At 30.3% G+C, this 15,000-nt stretch overlaps 1 protein-coding gene across 7 annotated transcripts in view; it reads right to left on the bottom strand.

Moving 5' to 3' along the window:
* Window positions 1–15,000, bottom strand: part of LOC124423745 — a 66,741-nt gene that overhangs the window by 42,508 nt on the left and 9,233 nt on the right. For 6 of the 7 annotated variants that reach the window (XM_046961857.1, XM_046961859.1, XM_046961861.1 and 3 more), the window contains one exon: window positions 1,839–3,012. In XM_046961857.1, coding sequence (XP_046817813.1) covers window positions 1,839–2,499 — 661 coding nt within the window. In that variant the 5' untranslated portion in view covers window positions 2,500–3,012. The remainder of the gene's footprint in view (window positions 1–1,838; window positions 3,013–15,000) is intronic. The other variant, XM_046961860.1, reaches the window with a different exon arrangement.

Consider the following 15,000-nt stretch of genomic DNA (forward strand, 5'->3'; position numbering starts at 1 on the left):
TTTATCAAGGATAATAATTGCGGCGAATGATAGAAAAAGAAAATAAAAAGAAAAGTATAAAATACGAATGTTTTCTTTATATTTTTTCCATCTTCTTCTTCTTTCTTTTTTTTTTTTTTTTATTTTATTTTATTTTACTTTATTTCAGTCCGACACTTTGAATCGTCAAAAAAAAAAAAGATCGACGAGGGACTAAAGAGGAAAGGGGGAAAATAAAAAGAAAAAGAGAAAGAAATAAGATTTCGAGGAAAATTATCGTCGTCTATTATTCGTATAATTGCATTTATCAAAAAAAAAAAAAAAAGAGAAAAAAAATTTGGGATGAAACGAATTGGCCGTTATCAACATACAGGCGTTAAACATTAAAAAGAAAAAAAGGCATAAATCGATAGATCTATTTTCAAATTTTCATTTTGTCGAAAATCTCTTTATACATGTTTTCGTCGTCAGGAGTAATAGTAATTTACTCGCGATCAATTTGGTATGGACTGTAGGCAGCCGATAGATTTTCATAGTTATATTTTTGTTTTTCTTCTTGAACGTGTGATAAATCAAATCCGAGAGAATTAATAGTCGTTAAAACGTAGGTGTTGAAAAGTAGGAGAGGATCATTTCGTTGTTCTAACTATATCGTTTTATTCATGATAGAGTACGTACTATACGAGATCGTATTTGTCATCTAATATTTACTATTATCCAAGTATATGCGTTTCAGAGAGATTGAGAGAGAGAGAGAGTGAGAGAGAGAGTGAGAGTGAGAGAGAGACAACTAACATATAAATTCGACAAATACGTGTATATGTAAATTTTCGAAGGTGTATGCATGGATATACGTTCGTCTACAATGTTCTGATTTACATTTTGTATAATTAATTTATCAATAGCTGGGTATCGTTCGAGAATAAAAATAATCGCGAATTTTTATTCGCCAATAAACTCATAAATTAACAAATTAATCATTTTGATGAGTTTTTCGAACGATTAGATTTTTTTCTTTTTCTTTTATTATACGAGTAGTATGAAAAAAAGGGAAAAGAAAAGAAGAGAAAAGAAAAGAAAAGAAAAGAAAAGAAAAAAGATAAGATAAGATAACGAAAGAAATTTGGTACTTTCGATTCCAGAGAGGAACAGTTAGGGTCGAGGGTAAAATAATTCAAGATCGTTAAGACCGTTTCAAAGCTTTAAATCCAACCCTAACTAATCCGAACCGAGTGACTTTCCCCATTGAATATATATATATATATATATATATATATATATATATATATATATATATATATATATATATATATACAAAATAGTGTCTTTCATTAGTTGGTATTTAGTTCTCTCGTGTTAGATCGATCCTACCATTGTATTTGTTACGCGAAAACCAGGATAATAATCCTCTTTGATCCTTTCGAGTCTCTTAGAATTGTTATTATCCTTTAATAGAATAGAGAAATTTAGAATGAAATGTATTCGACATTTTGTGATTAGATTTCACATTATTTTAAAAATGTCAATAATAATTATTCGATTGATCTTAAATTAGTACGTTAAAAAAAATCATCTTTTCACGACAATCGAATCTGCAGCAATTAAAATAATTTTTCTTTTTATTTTAATTATAATTATAATAGTAATTATCGATTCGTTTAAACAGAAAAACAAAAAAAAAAAAAGGAAGAAAAAAAAAGAATTGAATCAGATCCGATGACGAAATATTTCGTTGTTAAATAAATTAGATAACATAAGAATAATAATCTAAGATGAGATAATATAAATTTAGATAAAATGGTGATAATCACGGTTGTAATAATTAAATAAAATCGAGGATGGTAATAAAAATGACTTACCGGTTTGGACGAGTTTGAGAGCGTTGACATTATGCTGTTTAAGGGAATCATTTAGATTCGGTTGTGTTAGATCCTTCAAAGGATTGTTAGCAGCAATGGCGGCTGCGGCGGCTGCGATGGCGGCCGCAGCGGCGGAAGTATCGTCGCCAGCGTTATTCCGATTGTTTTGCATATTCTGGTCTTTTTTTCGAGGCACCTGCCTCGCCTTATCACGAGAGACGTTATCGTTATCGTTATCGTAACGTGATTGCTGCTCCCTTTTTTTGGATTTACCACCTTGTTGCTTAATCTTCTTGATTTTCTTTTTATTATTATTATTATTATTATTATTATTCTTATTATTATTATTATTACTACTATTATTATTTTTATTATTATTATTATTATTATGATTATTATTATTATTATTATCCTTTTTACGTACACTAATCAAATTAACTTCTTCTATTCTCGTTCGATCGTCGTATTCATCAATTTTATCAACTACGACAGATTTGACGCAACCCGAACGACGATAATTATGATTTCGCTCGTGACAAACACTCGAACTCGACGAAACAGAATTAGTCCCGTTAATGTTCAATGTCAATGGCTCGAAGGACTCGCGAAAAGGATTCTCATATAATCGAAGAAGCTCGTCGAGCGGATAGATGACGTACATTCCAAGAAATCGCGGATCTCCTTGATCGCAATGTCCAATAAATCCTCGTAATCAATTTCCTCGATATTATTCTCGTTATGTTCGATGATTCCGTCGTATTCACGAATTTTTTTAATAATCCCGTCGAGCCTGTCAAACGTTTTGTTACCTTCGATAATGATACGATCGTCTTTAAAGCTAACGTTATCGATATCGTTGATAATAATTTTCCCGATAGATCTTCCTCCGTTGTTGCCAACGACGATGTTGATGAAATTGTTGCTGCTATTGTTGCTGCTGATAATAATGATGATATTGTTTTCCACGATCTGGCCAGAGCCAACATTCCTATCCAACGAATCATCCTTGACAATACCTTTCCGATCGGTTGTCGAGCGGCTCTCCACGAGGAACCGCATCTTTTACACAATCTCTTTTGATCCCTCCAGTTTGGATGTTTTTTTTCTGGATTCTTCTTTTCTTTTCTTTTTTTTTTTTCCCCTATCACTTTAGCAACAAATTTCTACTCGTCATCTGTAATCAAAAAAGAAGATCGATATTTTCGTTTATATTTTATCGTCGATGAAAAACAACAAAAAAAAAAGAAAAAAAAAGAAAAAAAAACAGAAAAAATGTATATACGTACGTATATAGTCGTCGAATACGTTAATACATTATAATAAGTAAATTTATTGTCAAATGAGATGACATTCTTTCAAGGATAATATGAAAATTACGACGAAATGTAGGATTATTCTTTGACGAGATCTGACAAAGTCATAGCGATTTGTCAATATCGGGAATTTCGTTGAGCGTGCAATGAGTGCGATTAAAACGAGGAGGATTTGACGAAGGAAATAATGGAATAATTAATTTAAATCGGTGACGTATAATTCGATAAATTCTTTCTATCGAAAAATGAAGAGAACGGGAAAGAGAGAGAGAGAGAGAGAGAGAGAGAGAGAGAGAGAGAGTCGGATAATTTGATAATTTAATTTAGAGACAACCGCAATAGAATGCGATTACATTTAAATCTGAAATCTTTTATCACTTCTTGTCGTTTTATAATTTAAATAAAAATTTCATTATATACGTTTTGTAATATTATGATTATTTGATAAATATTTATTTTAATTCGAAGGATGAGATTTTTTACATGCTTTTTACATTTGTAAAATGAAATTATTCTCAAAGACGAACGGAACATTTACGTGTTCTAGGAAGTAAACGAATCAAATTTAACGATTTACCCTATAAATTCTTCTTGAATACTTTACGAGAGTTTATTTAAAGATGGCTGGTATATAGAGAGTACAGACGTTGATCATTATTCGCTTACTTTGTCTAACGTCATGACACACACACACATACGTGTTTTAATGTGTACGTGTTTCCTATCGAACGAAGAACCATATGCTTATACTCGAAATCGATCGATCCAATTTTTCCTTTTCGTTTTGCGAAATAAATTCTAATCTTTTATTTTATCTCGATTATTTAGATAAACCTTACGTGAACGTATGTATCTATTTCTTCGTTAAAAAAAAAAAGAAAAAAAGAAAAAAAGAGAAAAGAAATAAGAAAAAAAGATATATATATATATATATATATATATTCAAAATTAACTCTTTAAAATGCTTTAATAATTCGTAAATTGTTAAAACATGTACATAGAGGATATTTAATAGTTTATTATTGTGATATTAATATATCATTAATCGTTAAAAACTCTTGTGCCACTTTTTCTTTTTCTTTTCTTTTCTTTTTTTTTCTCCTTCTCTTCTATGGACGTTGCATTAGCCGAATGAAATTTCTTGAGATAAATTTCGAAAGAATGTCTAATTAACATACTTTCTTTCTTTTCTTTTTTTTGTTTTTTATTTATTTTTTCTTCCTTTCTTTTTTTTTTTTTTAACCACTCTACGTAGATTGGATCGAAACTCGAAGGTCGTTAATTATCAAGATATACACACGATAATAATAAACTCGATTACTATTAACACACGCGACAAACACGCTCTGATTACGTACAAGGTATAATCTCTCTCTCTCTCATACACACACACACACACACACACACACACACACACACACTTATATGTACAAGTACACGCACAAATACATTTTCACGTTGAATATAGTACGATCCAATTCCGAGTAAATATCTCGCATAAAGTGGAAGTAAAACCTTGGTTAACACGCAGCCCCGGAAATTATTAATGTCGCCGGGTGAGATTAAATAATTAGTTGATTCTATACTATCATAGTTTTAAACTGATGAAAAGAAGATATATATATATATATATATATATACACAAAATTACTCGGTCAGTTTGCGAGCGAAGACATTTTTTGTATAATGAAAAAGAAAAAGAAAAAAAAAAAAGGGAAAAGAGAAAAGAGAAAAAAGAAGAAATTTCGCTCAAACAAGCGCACGCGCACGTGCGCGCGCGAGAGTGCACGCCGCGAAACATTCACGTTTGCAAAAAAAGAAAAAAAAGAAACAAAAAAACAAAAAAAGAAGGATATTTTTAACAGAGAAATCGTATTTAGAGCAAAGGGTGAATAGAAAAGGAACTCATGCATCCATTTTAAAATGCACGCAAGGCTAAGTAACGACGTTTCTCTCTCTCTCTCTCTCTCTCTCTCCTTCTTTCTTTCTGTCTCTCTCTTTTTCTCTCTCTCTCTCTCTCCTTTTGGGGCTAAACACGCGCGTATAATTACGCGAATAATAAAAGATAGTGAGAGAGCAAGTAATTTTTTCTTTTCTCTTTTTTCTTTTTTTTTTTTTTCTTTTTTTTTTTTTCTTTTTTTCATACGCATTGCTACGAAAATGGCATTAACAATAAATATAAGAATTCTTGTTTCTTTTATTATGTACAAAATTATTCATATTTCTTAGAAAATAAGATAAAACACTTTGATGATATACAAAATATCGTACTTTTTAGAAATTATATGTCTCTCTTTTTCTTTATTGCAAATTTCTTTCTTCCGTATGAAAGTTTTACTTTCTTCCCAGTGAGAACGAATTGTTCGAACATACGAATTTATTTTTATTAGTCACAAGAGTAATACATCAATCTCTCGATATTCACTGCCGTCTATACATTTTTTTTTTCTTTTTTTTTTTTTTTTTTTTCTTTACATAACAATGAAATATTTCTGTTTGTACAAAAGCTACGAAGAATGGAAAGAAAAGAAGCAAATTGAAGGAATAGTTTTTAATAATATTGAGATATAGGAATATATGTATATATTTCTATACATACGTATACATACACATACCTACACACACATGCATACATATATATTGTCCTTTATACTTCATGTTCCTTTGTAAACAGATGTGAAAGGTTATGAAGATTTACGAGAATATTTGTCCCTATTCGGAAAAAGATAACAGTAGACATACTCCAAAGGGAAACACTATTTCCCTTTTCCTTTTTCTTCCATTAGGCCTATATATATATATATATATATATATATATATATATATATATATAAATGTATATTTATCTATAATAAATTCTTTGGATTATCGTTGAAAGCTTTTTTCTTTTTTGCTATTATTTACTTTTTTTTTCTCCTTCGGAGATTTTCGTTAGATAAAAGAGAAAACTAGATTCTTGTTATCATATCGAAGAGAGTGAGGTAAACTTACTTTATATATTACTTTCTAAACAGATCCACGGTTAAGCTTTGAAAATTGTTTTCTTACATGGAATATGAATTTACGTATGTATATATATATATGTGTACATACAGATATTCAAGTAGAAAAGAAATGATATTTCGGAAAAATGTATCGGATATTGTATCCGATATTTAAATTTAATTTGAAGTCACGATATAATATATCAAAGAGAGTATATTCTCTTTACATAAATATATATATATATATATATATATATATATATTTACAATTACATATGCGATGGGTTTATATAACCTACAAAGTATATTTTATATTTTAATAGATTTTTATTAAACAAATGTCAATATTTAAAGTGCTCTCTCATTATCGAATAAATGTCGGTATTATTAACAGAGAAACGTAATCTCGACAACGAGATGAGGAAATTATTTATTTATTTATTTGTTATATGAAAAAATTAAGCTCACTGAGATCCCACGCTAGACATAGGATTTACATTGTCGAGATGAGATTTACCCAAGGAAAAATGTCTAATTAATTTGTTTTTACCAACGTTATCAACATTAAAAAATATTATAATGTCGCAATATGGTTACCATATAAACGCGAAAGAGAAGTAATTGTTTTTGGTTGTGAAACATAATAAAAATCTACTCTTTGTTAATTTTTCTCTCTCTTTCTCTTTCTCTCTCTCTTTATCCTTCTTTTCCTCTCTTTCGCTCGCACATGTGCACGCAAAAGCTTTTGTGTTTCCCTAGTGGTCCTCGTCATTGGGTTCACAATATAATTGAATGTTCTCTATAGAAAAATTAAATGAGCTTATACATTCGCCCTTTGACATTATTATGTACGTAGGTATAATTAACAATTTTATTGTCAAAGAGATATATATTTATATATATACATATCTACGAAGTATATACATAGATATAAGTATATATAGAATTATTATTACCATTACCACTTAATACATTTACGAATTTTATAAACCGATCAAACGAAAATCTCTTTTAATCGTGTGCATGTATTTCCATATATATATACATTCAAACTTTATCATCTCTTCTATTTCGTTTGAAAACGATTAGCTATCAGCACTTTGCCAGCTGTTGTCAAGATTAACCTGTATAAACTGAAAACTGTGGAGATAAATACCTTTTTTAGATCATAATATTTCTTCTCGAGAGATCGAATGATAAAAATTTGTGCGCGAGTAAATTATGAAAAAAAAGAAAGAAAAAAAAAACGAAAAAAAGAAAGAATAAAGGAAAAAAAATATTAAAGAAAAAGAAAGAGAATAAAAAGAGAAACGTAAAGAAAAAGAGGAAAAAAGATATTGTCGGGTTACGAGGAAGGTTCGGAAAAAAAAAAAAATGTTAAAACTAAGTGATTTTTATGGGAGTACAATTATAGTCTAATATGGGGAGGCTTTCAACGTTAAAGTGTAGCACTTAGAGCAATCTCTCTCTCTCTCTCTCTCTCTCTCTCTTTCTCTCTCTCTCTCTCTTTCTTTCTCTCTTTCTCTCTCTCTCTCTTTCTCTCTATCATTCTATCTATCTATATCTCTCTTTCATCCCGTAGGACAACGTAGTTCACATCTAACTAATAAGGGCGATCTTTCGTTATGAAATAATATTCTATAATGAAATGCATTATGTATTAACCGCTACGTACTTTAGTCTTCGCCATATGTTGTACCTTCGAAAGGGACTTTGTATATAATTAGATCCTCTTTGCATAATTTTTTTTCTTCTTTCTTCTTCTTTTACATTTTTCTTTAATCAAGATCAATGAGAAAAGAAAAGAAGTCGAGTAAAAGATCTTTTTTCGTATCCCTTTCTCTCTCTCTCTTCTTCGTTTCATCGATATATATATATATATATATATATATATATATATATATTTATTTATTTATTTTTTATCGTTGTTCGAAAAAAAATAAAGCAAAGATAACGTAAAAAATATTTATTGCATATATATATATATATGTATGTATGTATGTATGTATGTATGTATGTATGTATTAATGATTCCAATTCTGACTTGTTTATAAAAGAAATACAGAGAAAATTTCGTTCGAAAGTTAAATTAGAGTAGATATGTAGATGAACGTAAAGGCAGGAAGGAAAGTAGGTAAATAAAAAATTTGCTCAACCAGGACTACAAGGGGAAGAGGCTCGTTTGATGTTCCGACCGCATAAATAATACGATTAGAGAAAACGAGTTGCTATATACCGGTTAAATTGAATTAATGGAATTAAGGATGGAATATAGCATAGGGTACAGTTATTAAAATCTATCATATCCTGGTACAAGTTTTATGACTGGCGTATTAAAGTTGTTGCCCTCTATAATAATAGAATTAATTTAATTATTCATAACATTGTTACCCATTGTAACACGATTCTCGCTACACATTTCGTGTAACGAAAACAGACGATGAGAGAAATTTCAACATATTTAGTTGTTATACATACATACATACATACATATACATTTACATATGTACGAATATATATATGTTTCTATAGATAAATAAAATGAAAAAGCTTTTTAATCAATGAGTATGTACATTGACAAAAAAGGACAAAGAAAAAAAAAAAAAAAGAGAAACTGTTGCTTTGGCAAAAACATATAGAAGAGGTTGAAGATGGATATATATAATACAGGTCTTAATGGTCTTTAAGGGTCAGTAATTACTTCGACCGTTGAATCTCAACCCTTAACCTTCTTCACTTAACCCTTTACCACTCATCAATTAATTATCCAAGAAATTTCTGAGAGTCTAGGTGTAATTAAGAAACTCGTTTCTGCATCGATCTCTTCCTCGAGGATTCTTCTTAGACCAGAGGCTAGATCTCTTTTTGTCTCTTCTTTTTTTATTTTCCTTTCTTTCTTTTCTTTTCTTTTTTTTTTCTTTTCTTTTCTATTTACCTTTTTAAAGAATTCATACTAGGATTAATCTATGCATAGACAGCTTTAACGTGTCGTGTTGAAAGCATTGTAATTGTATTATCATGAATTGCAAATTTTTTTACCTTCGAACGGAAATATATATATATATATTTTTTTTGATTATTAATTCTTTTTTAATTTTTGTTTTGTAAAGAAAAAAAAAAAGAAAAGAAAAAGAAAGAAATGAAAAAAGTAGAAAAAAGAAAGAATATCTTTTTACTCCTTAAGTTATACTCGTTTGAGAAACGTTAGAAGTGACATTGAATTAAATGAAGTAGAATTAAAAGAGATGATATACTCCGGTAATAGACTAACTATATGCTTTACAAGCGTTCAGTATTAGAAACATACTAAATGCACCGTGAAATGCCAACTTGCAGGTGTTATTCGAGCCGACAGAAATTTTCTACTGTACATATGTATATTACATACACGTATAAATATATGTATATGTACACGTATGTATATGTGTAACCGTATATACGAGAGAGAAACCTTTCTACTGTCGAAAAGTTTAATAACTTTCGCATACCGTCGTAAAACTCGTGCGTATATGTATTAGAATTCAAGTGACGCAATATGAATAGTATCTGTGATATGAATGAAAAAGATCTACTTTTCAATATCGTCCGAGGAATCTAATATCTTGGGATCATAAACCGTAGATTTTTAATATATAAAATATATATATATATATATATATATATATATATATAAAATTATAATATACAAATTAAAATTTTATTAGTGTTTCAGTTGCGCATAAATACTTCTATGTATATATATATATATGTATGTGTGTGTGTGTGTATCGATTATCAAATCTACTTACTTATGGAAACTAATATCTTTGAACCATAAATTATTAATACGATATATACAAAAAGATAATAATAAAATTAAAATTTCATTATTTCGTTTGATTACAATGCTCGTGAAAATTAATATCTTTAATTTATAAATCTATTGTGTGATATGTACAAAATAGAAAAAAAACAAAAAAAAGAAAAAGGAAAAAAAAAAGATAATATTAATTTCATTGATGATTTGATTGCGCGTACATAAATACGTATATTCAACATACGTGTATGTATTTACACATACATACATATATATATATATATATATATATATATATATCGATTGTGTAAAATCTACTTTCAAACGAAACTAACGCTAGAGTTTCCAGTAGAGTATAATCAAATAAGTTTCTGGATATGGATAATATTTCAACGGCAATAGAAGGCAAGCGAAAGAAAATGATGTAGGCCCCGTGATGTTGGTATGTCCTATCTATCTATTTTCTGAATTAATTTCAGAGATTAGACCAATCATAATTCTGTTCTCGTTTAGAAATCCACGAATTCGAAACTTATAACTCGCGATATATATTTCGCGGATTTCATGAAAATTTCAAAAGTAAATCGTTCGGTGATTTTTTTTCTCTCGTGAAAAATTTTCGTTGAAAGATCGAAAGACTCGTTGCGTTCGACGTGACCAAAGAACGAAAAGCTTTTTCTCTATATACGGATATCTATAATATATGTACCTGTATTCCATTTTTGTTGGTCATCTTTTATTTCTCTCTTTCTCTCTTTCTCCCTCTCTCTCTCTCTCTCTCTCTCTCTCTCTCTCTTTCTCACTTTCAGTGCACGTCACGTTTGTCGTTTAAAATTCATTTTATTCAACTGTCGTCTACAGAAGAATTGAAAATCGCCATAAATATATCTACCCTGTTCTCATCCGTACGACATAATATTCTATTGTGATAATATTAATTTTTATAATTTGCTGATGATCGAGCATTGATAAGTTATACGTTTGAAATATATTTTTTTTTTTTTTCATATTACCTACTGAAAGTGTTTGAAAATATAGCTGAAAAATCATGACGATTTTTATCTTTTATATATATATATATATATATATATATATATATATATATATATATATAGAATATATATATATATACGTGTGTGTGTGTATATGCATAGTAGATAAGTAAATAGAAATGTACTTATATAGATGTGCCTGTATATATCGTAGTTATATCCTGATTATAGGAAAAAATTCAACGTCAAATAACATTGGTATTAGTTAACTAGCTATTCGTGTTCCATGCCAGTTGACACTTAAGAGACCGAAGACATTTTTCTGCGTTTTTCGATCGAAAGATGTAAAGTCGTCGTAATCGTGTCAAAGCTGTGCCAATCGAAAAAGAGGCCATGTAAATACGTTGCCTTGAGGGTGAGCGCGAGCGCGGGGCTTCTTTGTGGGGCCTGGGGAGAGGGGGGTTCTGTAAATACGTATTTTAACGATTCAAACTTTTAGTTTATTTCAACGTCATCGAAAACGTCAGGGCAGAAAATGGTTTAGACCAAAGATTATCGAAACGATTCGTCCCGCGGGGAATCCTGTTGGCTCCGATAAAGAAAAGAAAAAAAAAAGAAAAAACGAAAAAAACGAAAAAGAGAAAAGGAAAAGAGAGAGAGAGAAAAAAAAAGAAAAAATAATTCAACTATTACGCTTTGAATCCTGAGGATACTAATATTACCTAAAAATTCTGTTGTTTCGCATTGAGTCCTGAGGGTTCTATCGGAAAAATTCAAGTGTCCCGCGGGAAGCTTTAAGGTTTTTATCAAAAAAAAAAAAGAAAAAAAGGAAGAGAGAAAAAAGAGAAAAAAGAGAAAAAAAATAATCTCTTTGTTACGCCTAACAGTAACAATGTTCGTCGAATTATTATTATTATTATTATTATTATTATTATTATTATTATTATTATTATTATTATTATTATTATTATTATTGGAACGATATTATTGAAGCAACGAATCGAAAACGTTAGGCTTATCGAGGATGTGATCAGTTGTTTAAAAAAAAATATATACTTGGTTCCACGATCTGTGGAAAATATTTTGATGAAATTAAAATTTTTCGGATCGAAAACAAATACTTTTTTTTTTTTTTAAATCCCTGATACAGACACGAAACTCCGATCGTTCGTGTAAACAAAGAAATCTCGCACAATCGTCTTTTTCGTTTTTCGAACTCACTAATCTGCCCCCTCTATCCCGACGTCTTTCTTTATTTTTTCTTTCTTCTCTCCCACCCTCCAACTCCATACTCTCTCGACCCTTTCGTTTTATCTCTCGTCCTTTTTCTTTTTCGCATCACATTTATTTATCTACTGTTTTTCTTTTTTATTTTATCTTTTCTTTTCTTTCCTCTTCTTTTCTTTTCTTTTTTCTTTTAAACACGTCGACCTCGTTTTATTTTTCCGACATAAACGAAAGAGGTAAGAGAGAGAGAGAGAGAGAGAGAGAGAGAGAGAGAGAGAGAGAGAGAAAAGAAGAAAGAGAGAGTGAAAGATAATACGATGCTTATCAAAGCGCATCTCGGAACTACTCGCTGTTTAAAGAGACTGGATCAATGCGAGTCTCTTTTTTCTCCATTGGGCCTTTCTCTTGAAGAATTTAAATCGATTCCCTTGTCCATTTATCGAGAGAATACGACTAGATAGATAAAACTAAATTGAGTTTCGATCGCCAAGCTGTCAACCTCATGCTCTTTCTTTCTTTCTTTCTCTCTTTCTCTTTTTCTTTCTCTCTTTTTTTCTTTTTCTCTCTCTTTCGAATATACATATATGAACGTACACGTTACATATAAAAAAATGATCTCGATTTAACGATCTAAAATAAAGATCGACGAAAATATAAACTTTTGTATAATACCAATGATACTTAATAGTACAATAACAGTAACAATAATAATAATAATAATAATAATAATGATAATGATAATGATTATATTATAGAAATAAAGAGAAAGAGAGAGAGAGAGAGAGAGAGAGAGAGAAATTATGAAAATGGGTAATTAAAGTGATTAGCAGAATAGAACAAACAGACATAACGCGAATGCGTTTAGAGAAAGAGAAAGAGAGAGAGGTGAGGAGGATAGTACGGGCAATTTTCCTTTTTCTTATTCTTTTACATATATACATAGATTTGTATATACATATATGTATGTACGTATGAAACTGGAGTTTTGCCAGAACGACCGATATTCCAGAACTCTGAACTTCGTTTATTTCTCGAGGAGGCCGCGTGTCTTATAAGATATAAATATTTACGATCTCGTTGCTCGACTTCGAGAAGCTTGGGGTTAAAGCGTAAAATAGATTTCTTATTCTCTCTCTTTCTCTCTCTCTCTCTCTCTCTCTCTCTCTCTCTCTCTCTCTCTCTTTCTCTCGCTGTGATTTTGCAAAGTATCTACGCACGTGCATACGTATTTATCTTTCATTCTAGTTGTTCGAACAATTCCATCTCTCTCTGTCTCTGTCTCTCTCTCTCTCTCTCTCTCTCTCTCTCTCTCTCTCTCTCTCTCTGGGAAGCTTCTTGCTTCATGCAGGCATAAACAAAAGGGAAAAAAGAAAAAAAAATAAGAAGGAAAAAAGAAAAGAGAGGAACGAGAAGAAAACTGAAGGAGGGAGAAAAAAATGAAAAAAAAAAAAAAAAACGAAAAAAAAGGGGTACAAGAAAGAGGAAAAAAACCAAAGAAAAAAGAAAAAAAAAGAAAAGAAAAGAGAAGAATTATTTATTTCTTTTCTAATCGACAAAGATTTCCCTCGGCGAACGCCATCGAAAGTCAATTAATTCGATGTCGCCTTCGATCGTTCTTTCTCTACCATACCCTACGCTTCGGTTAACCAAGATTCTGTACAAAATTTCCAATAATTCTGCTATCTTCCGGGAAGATAAAATCCTATTGGAATCGTGAATCCCTGATGAATTTCTTTCGTAAAAAATGATCTAGGTAACGAGAAGAAAAGAAATGAATATAGAAGAAATAAAAAAAAAAAAAAAAAAAAAAAAAAGAGAAAAAAGAAAAGTAAGAAAGAAAAGAAAGGAAAAAAAACTAACGTCCCGAAGTAAGTCAGTCCAATTATTATATTATAATAATATACTATTGTACTGTTATATTATAAATTGTTACAATATTATATACGAAAAAAAAAAAAAAACGATCTTTATATATCAATTTCCGATCTATCATAATCGAACGGATATAATATCGATGCACCGATCGAAATGTCATCTAGCGAATACATAAAAATCAATTTTAACGAAGTTATGCTATTAAAGTTTACGTAAAATTTCTTCCTTTGTAAAGTTTTCTACGTGTACGGAAGTGAACGGAGAGTTAAAGTACGGGAAGTGAAAGAGAGATGAGAGAGAGAGAGAGAGAGAGAGGATTTCTCTACCTTGATCAGTGATGTGAAATTACCATGCAAATTCGCTTAATCTTGTCATATACTCTCTCTCTCTCTCTCTCTCTCTCTCTTTCTCTCTAATAGACTTGTATCGAGCTAAAAGAAACTTCCATTCTTTAGAAAAATATAGAACAACCGACGGAGTATATAGTGCTCGAAGACTTAAACTCATCGTTGCGACTTAATTCGCAATTTTTTTATCGATATTTTTCAAGCCCCTCCTTTTTCTCCCTCGTTCCTTTCCCACTCTCCTCTCCCTTACTACCTCTTTTCCCATTTTATCTTAGATACATGCGCATACGAAGATCACCTTGGTAATAATAAAACTACGATAAAAGTCGCTATTGTATACAAACGTATTATTTAACAGGCTAACATTCATGGCTAACTGGCATTCGTTTACCGAAAATACATCGGCCATTGCTTTTGTATACCCTCGCGAGCACGTACTTACTTACTTACTTACGATCAATGCGTTCGAATGAAGAATTTATTTGTTATACAATATCTCTCTCTCTCTCTCTCTCTCTCTCTCTCTTTCTCTTTTTCTTTCTCTCTCTTTCTCGTCGATTTTTTAACTTTCGTAATCATCCTCATCATCATCATCATAATCGTCGTCGTCATCGTCAACGTCATCGTC

The sequence above is a fragment of the Vespa crabro genome, chromosome 4 (assembly GCF_910589235.1).
Source record: "Vespa crabro chromosome 4, iyVesCrab1.2, whole genome shotgun sequence".
Classification (NCBI taxonomy): domain Eukaryota; kingdom Metazoa; phylum Arthropoda; class Insecta; order Hymenoptera; family Vespidae; genus Vespa; species Vespa crabro.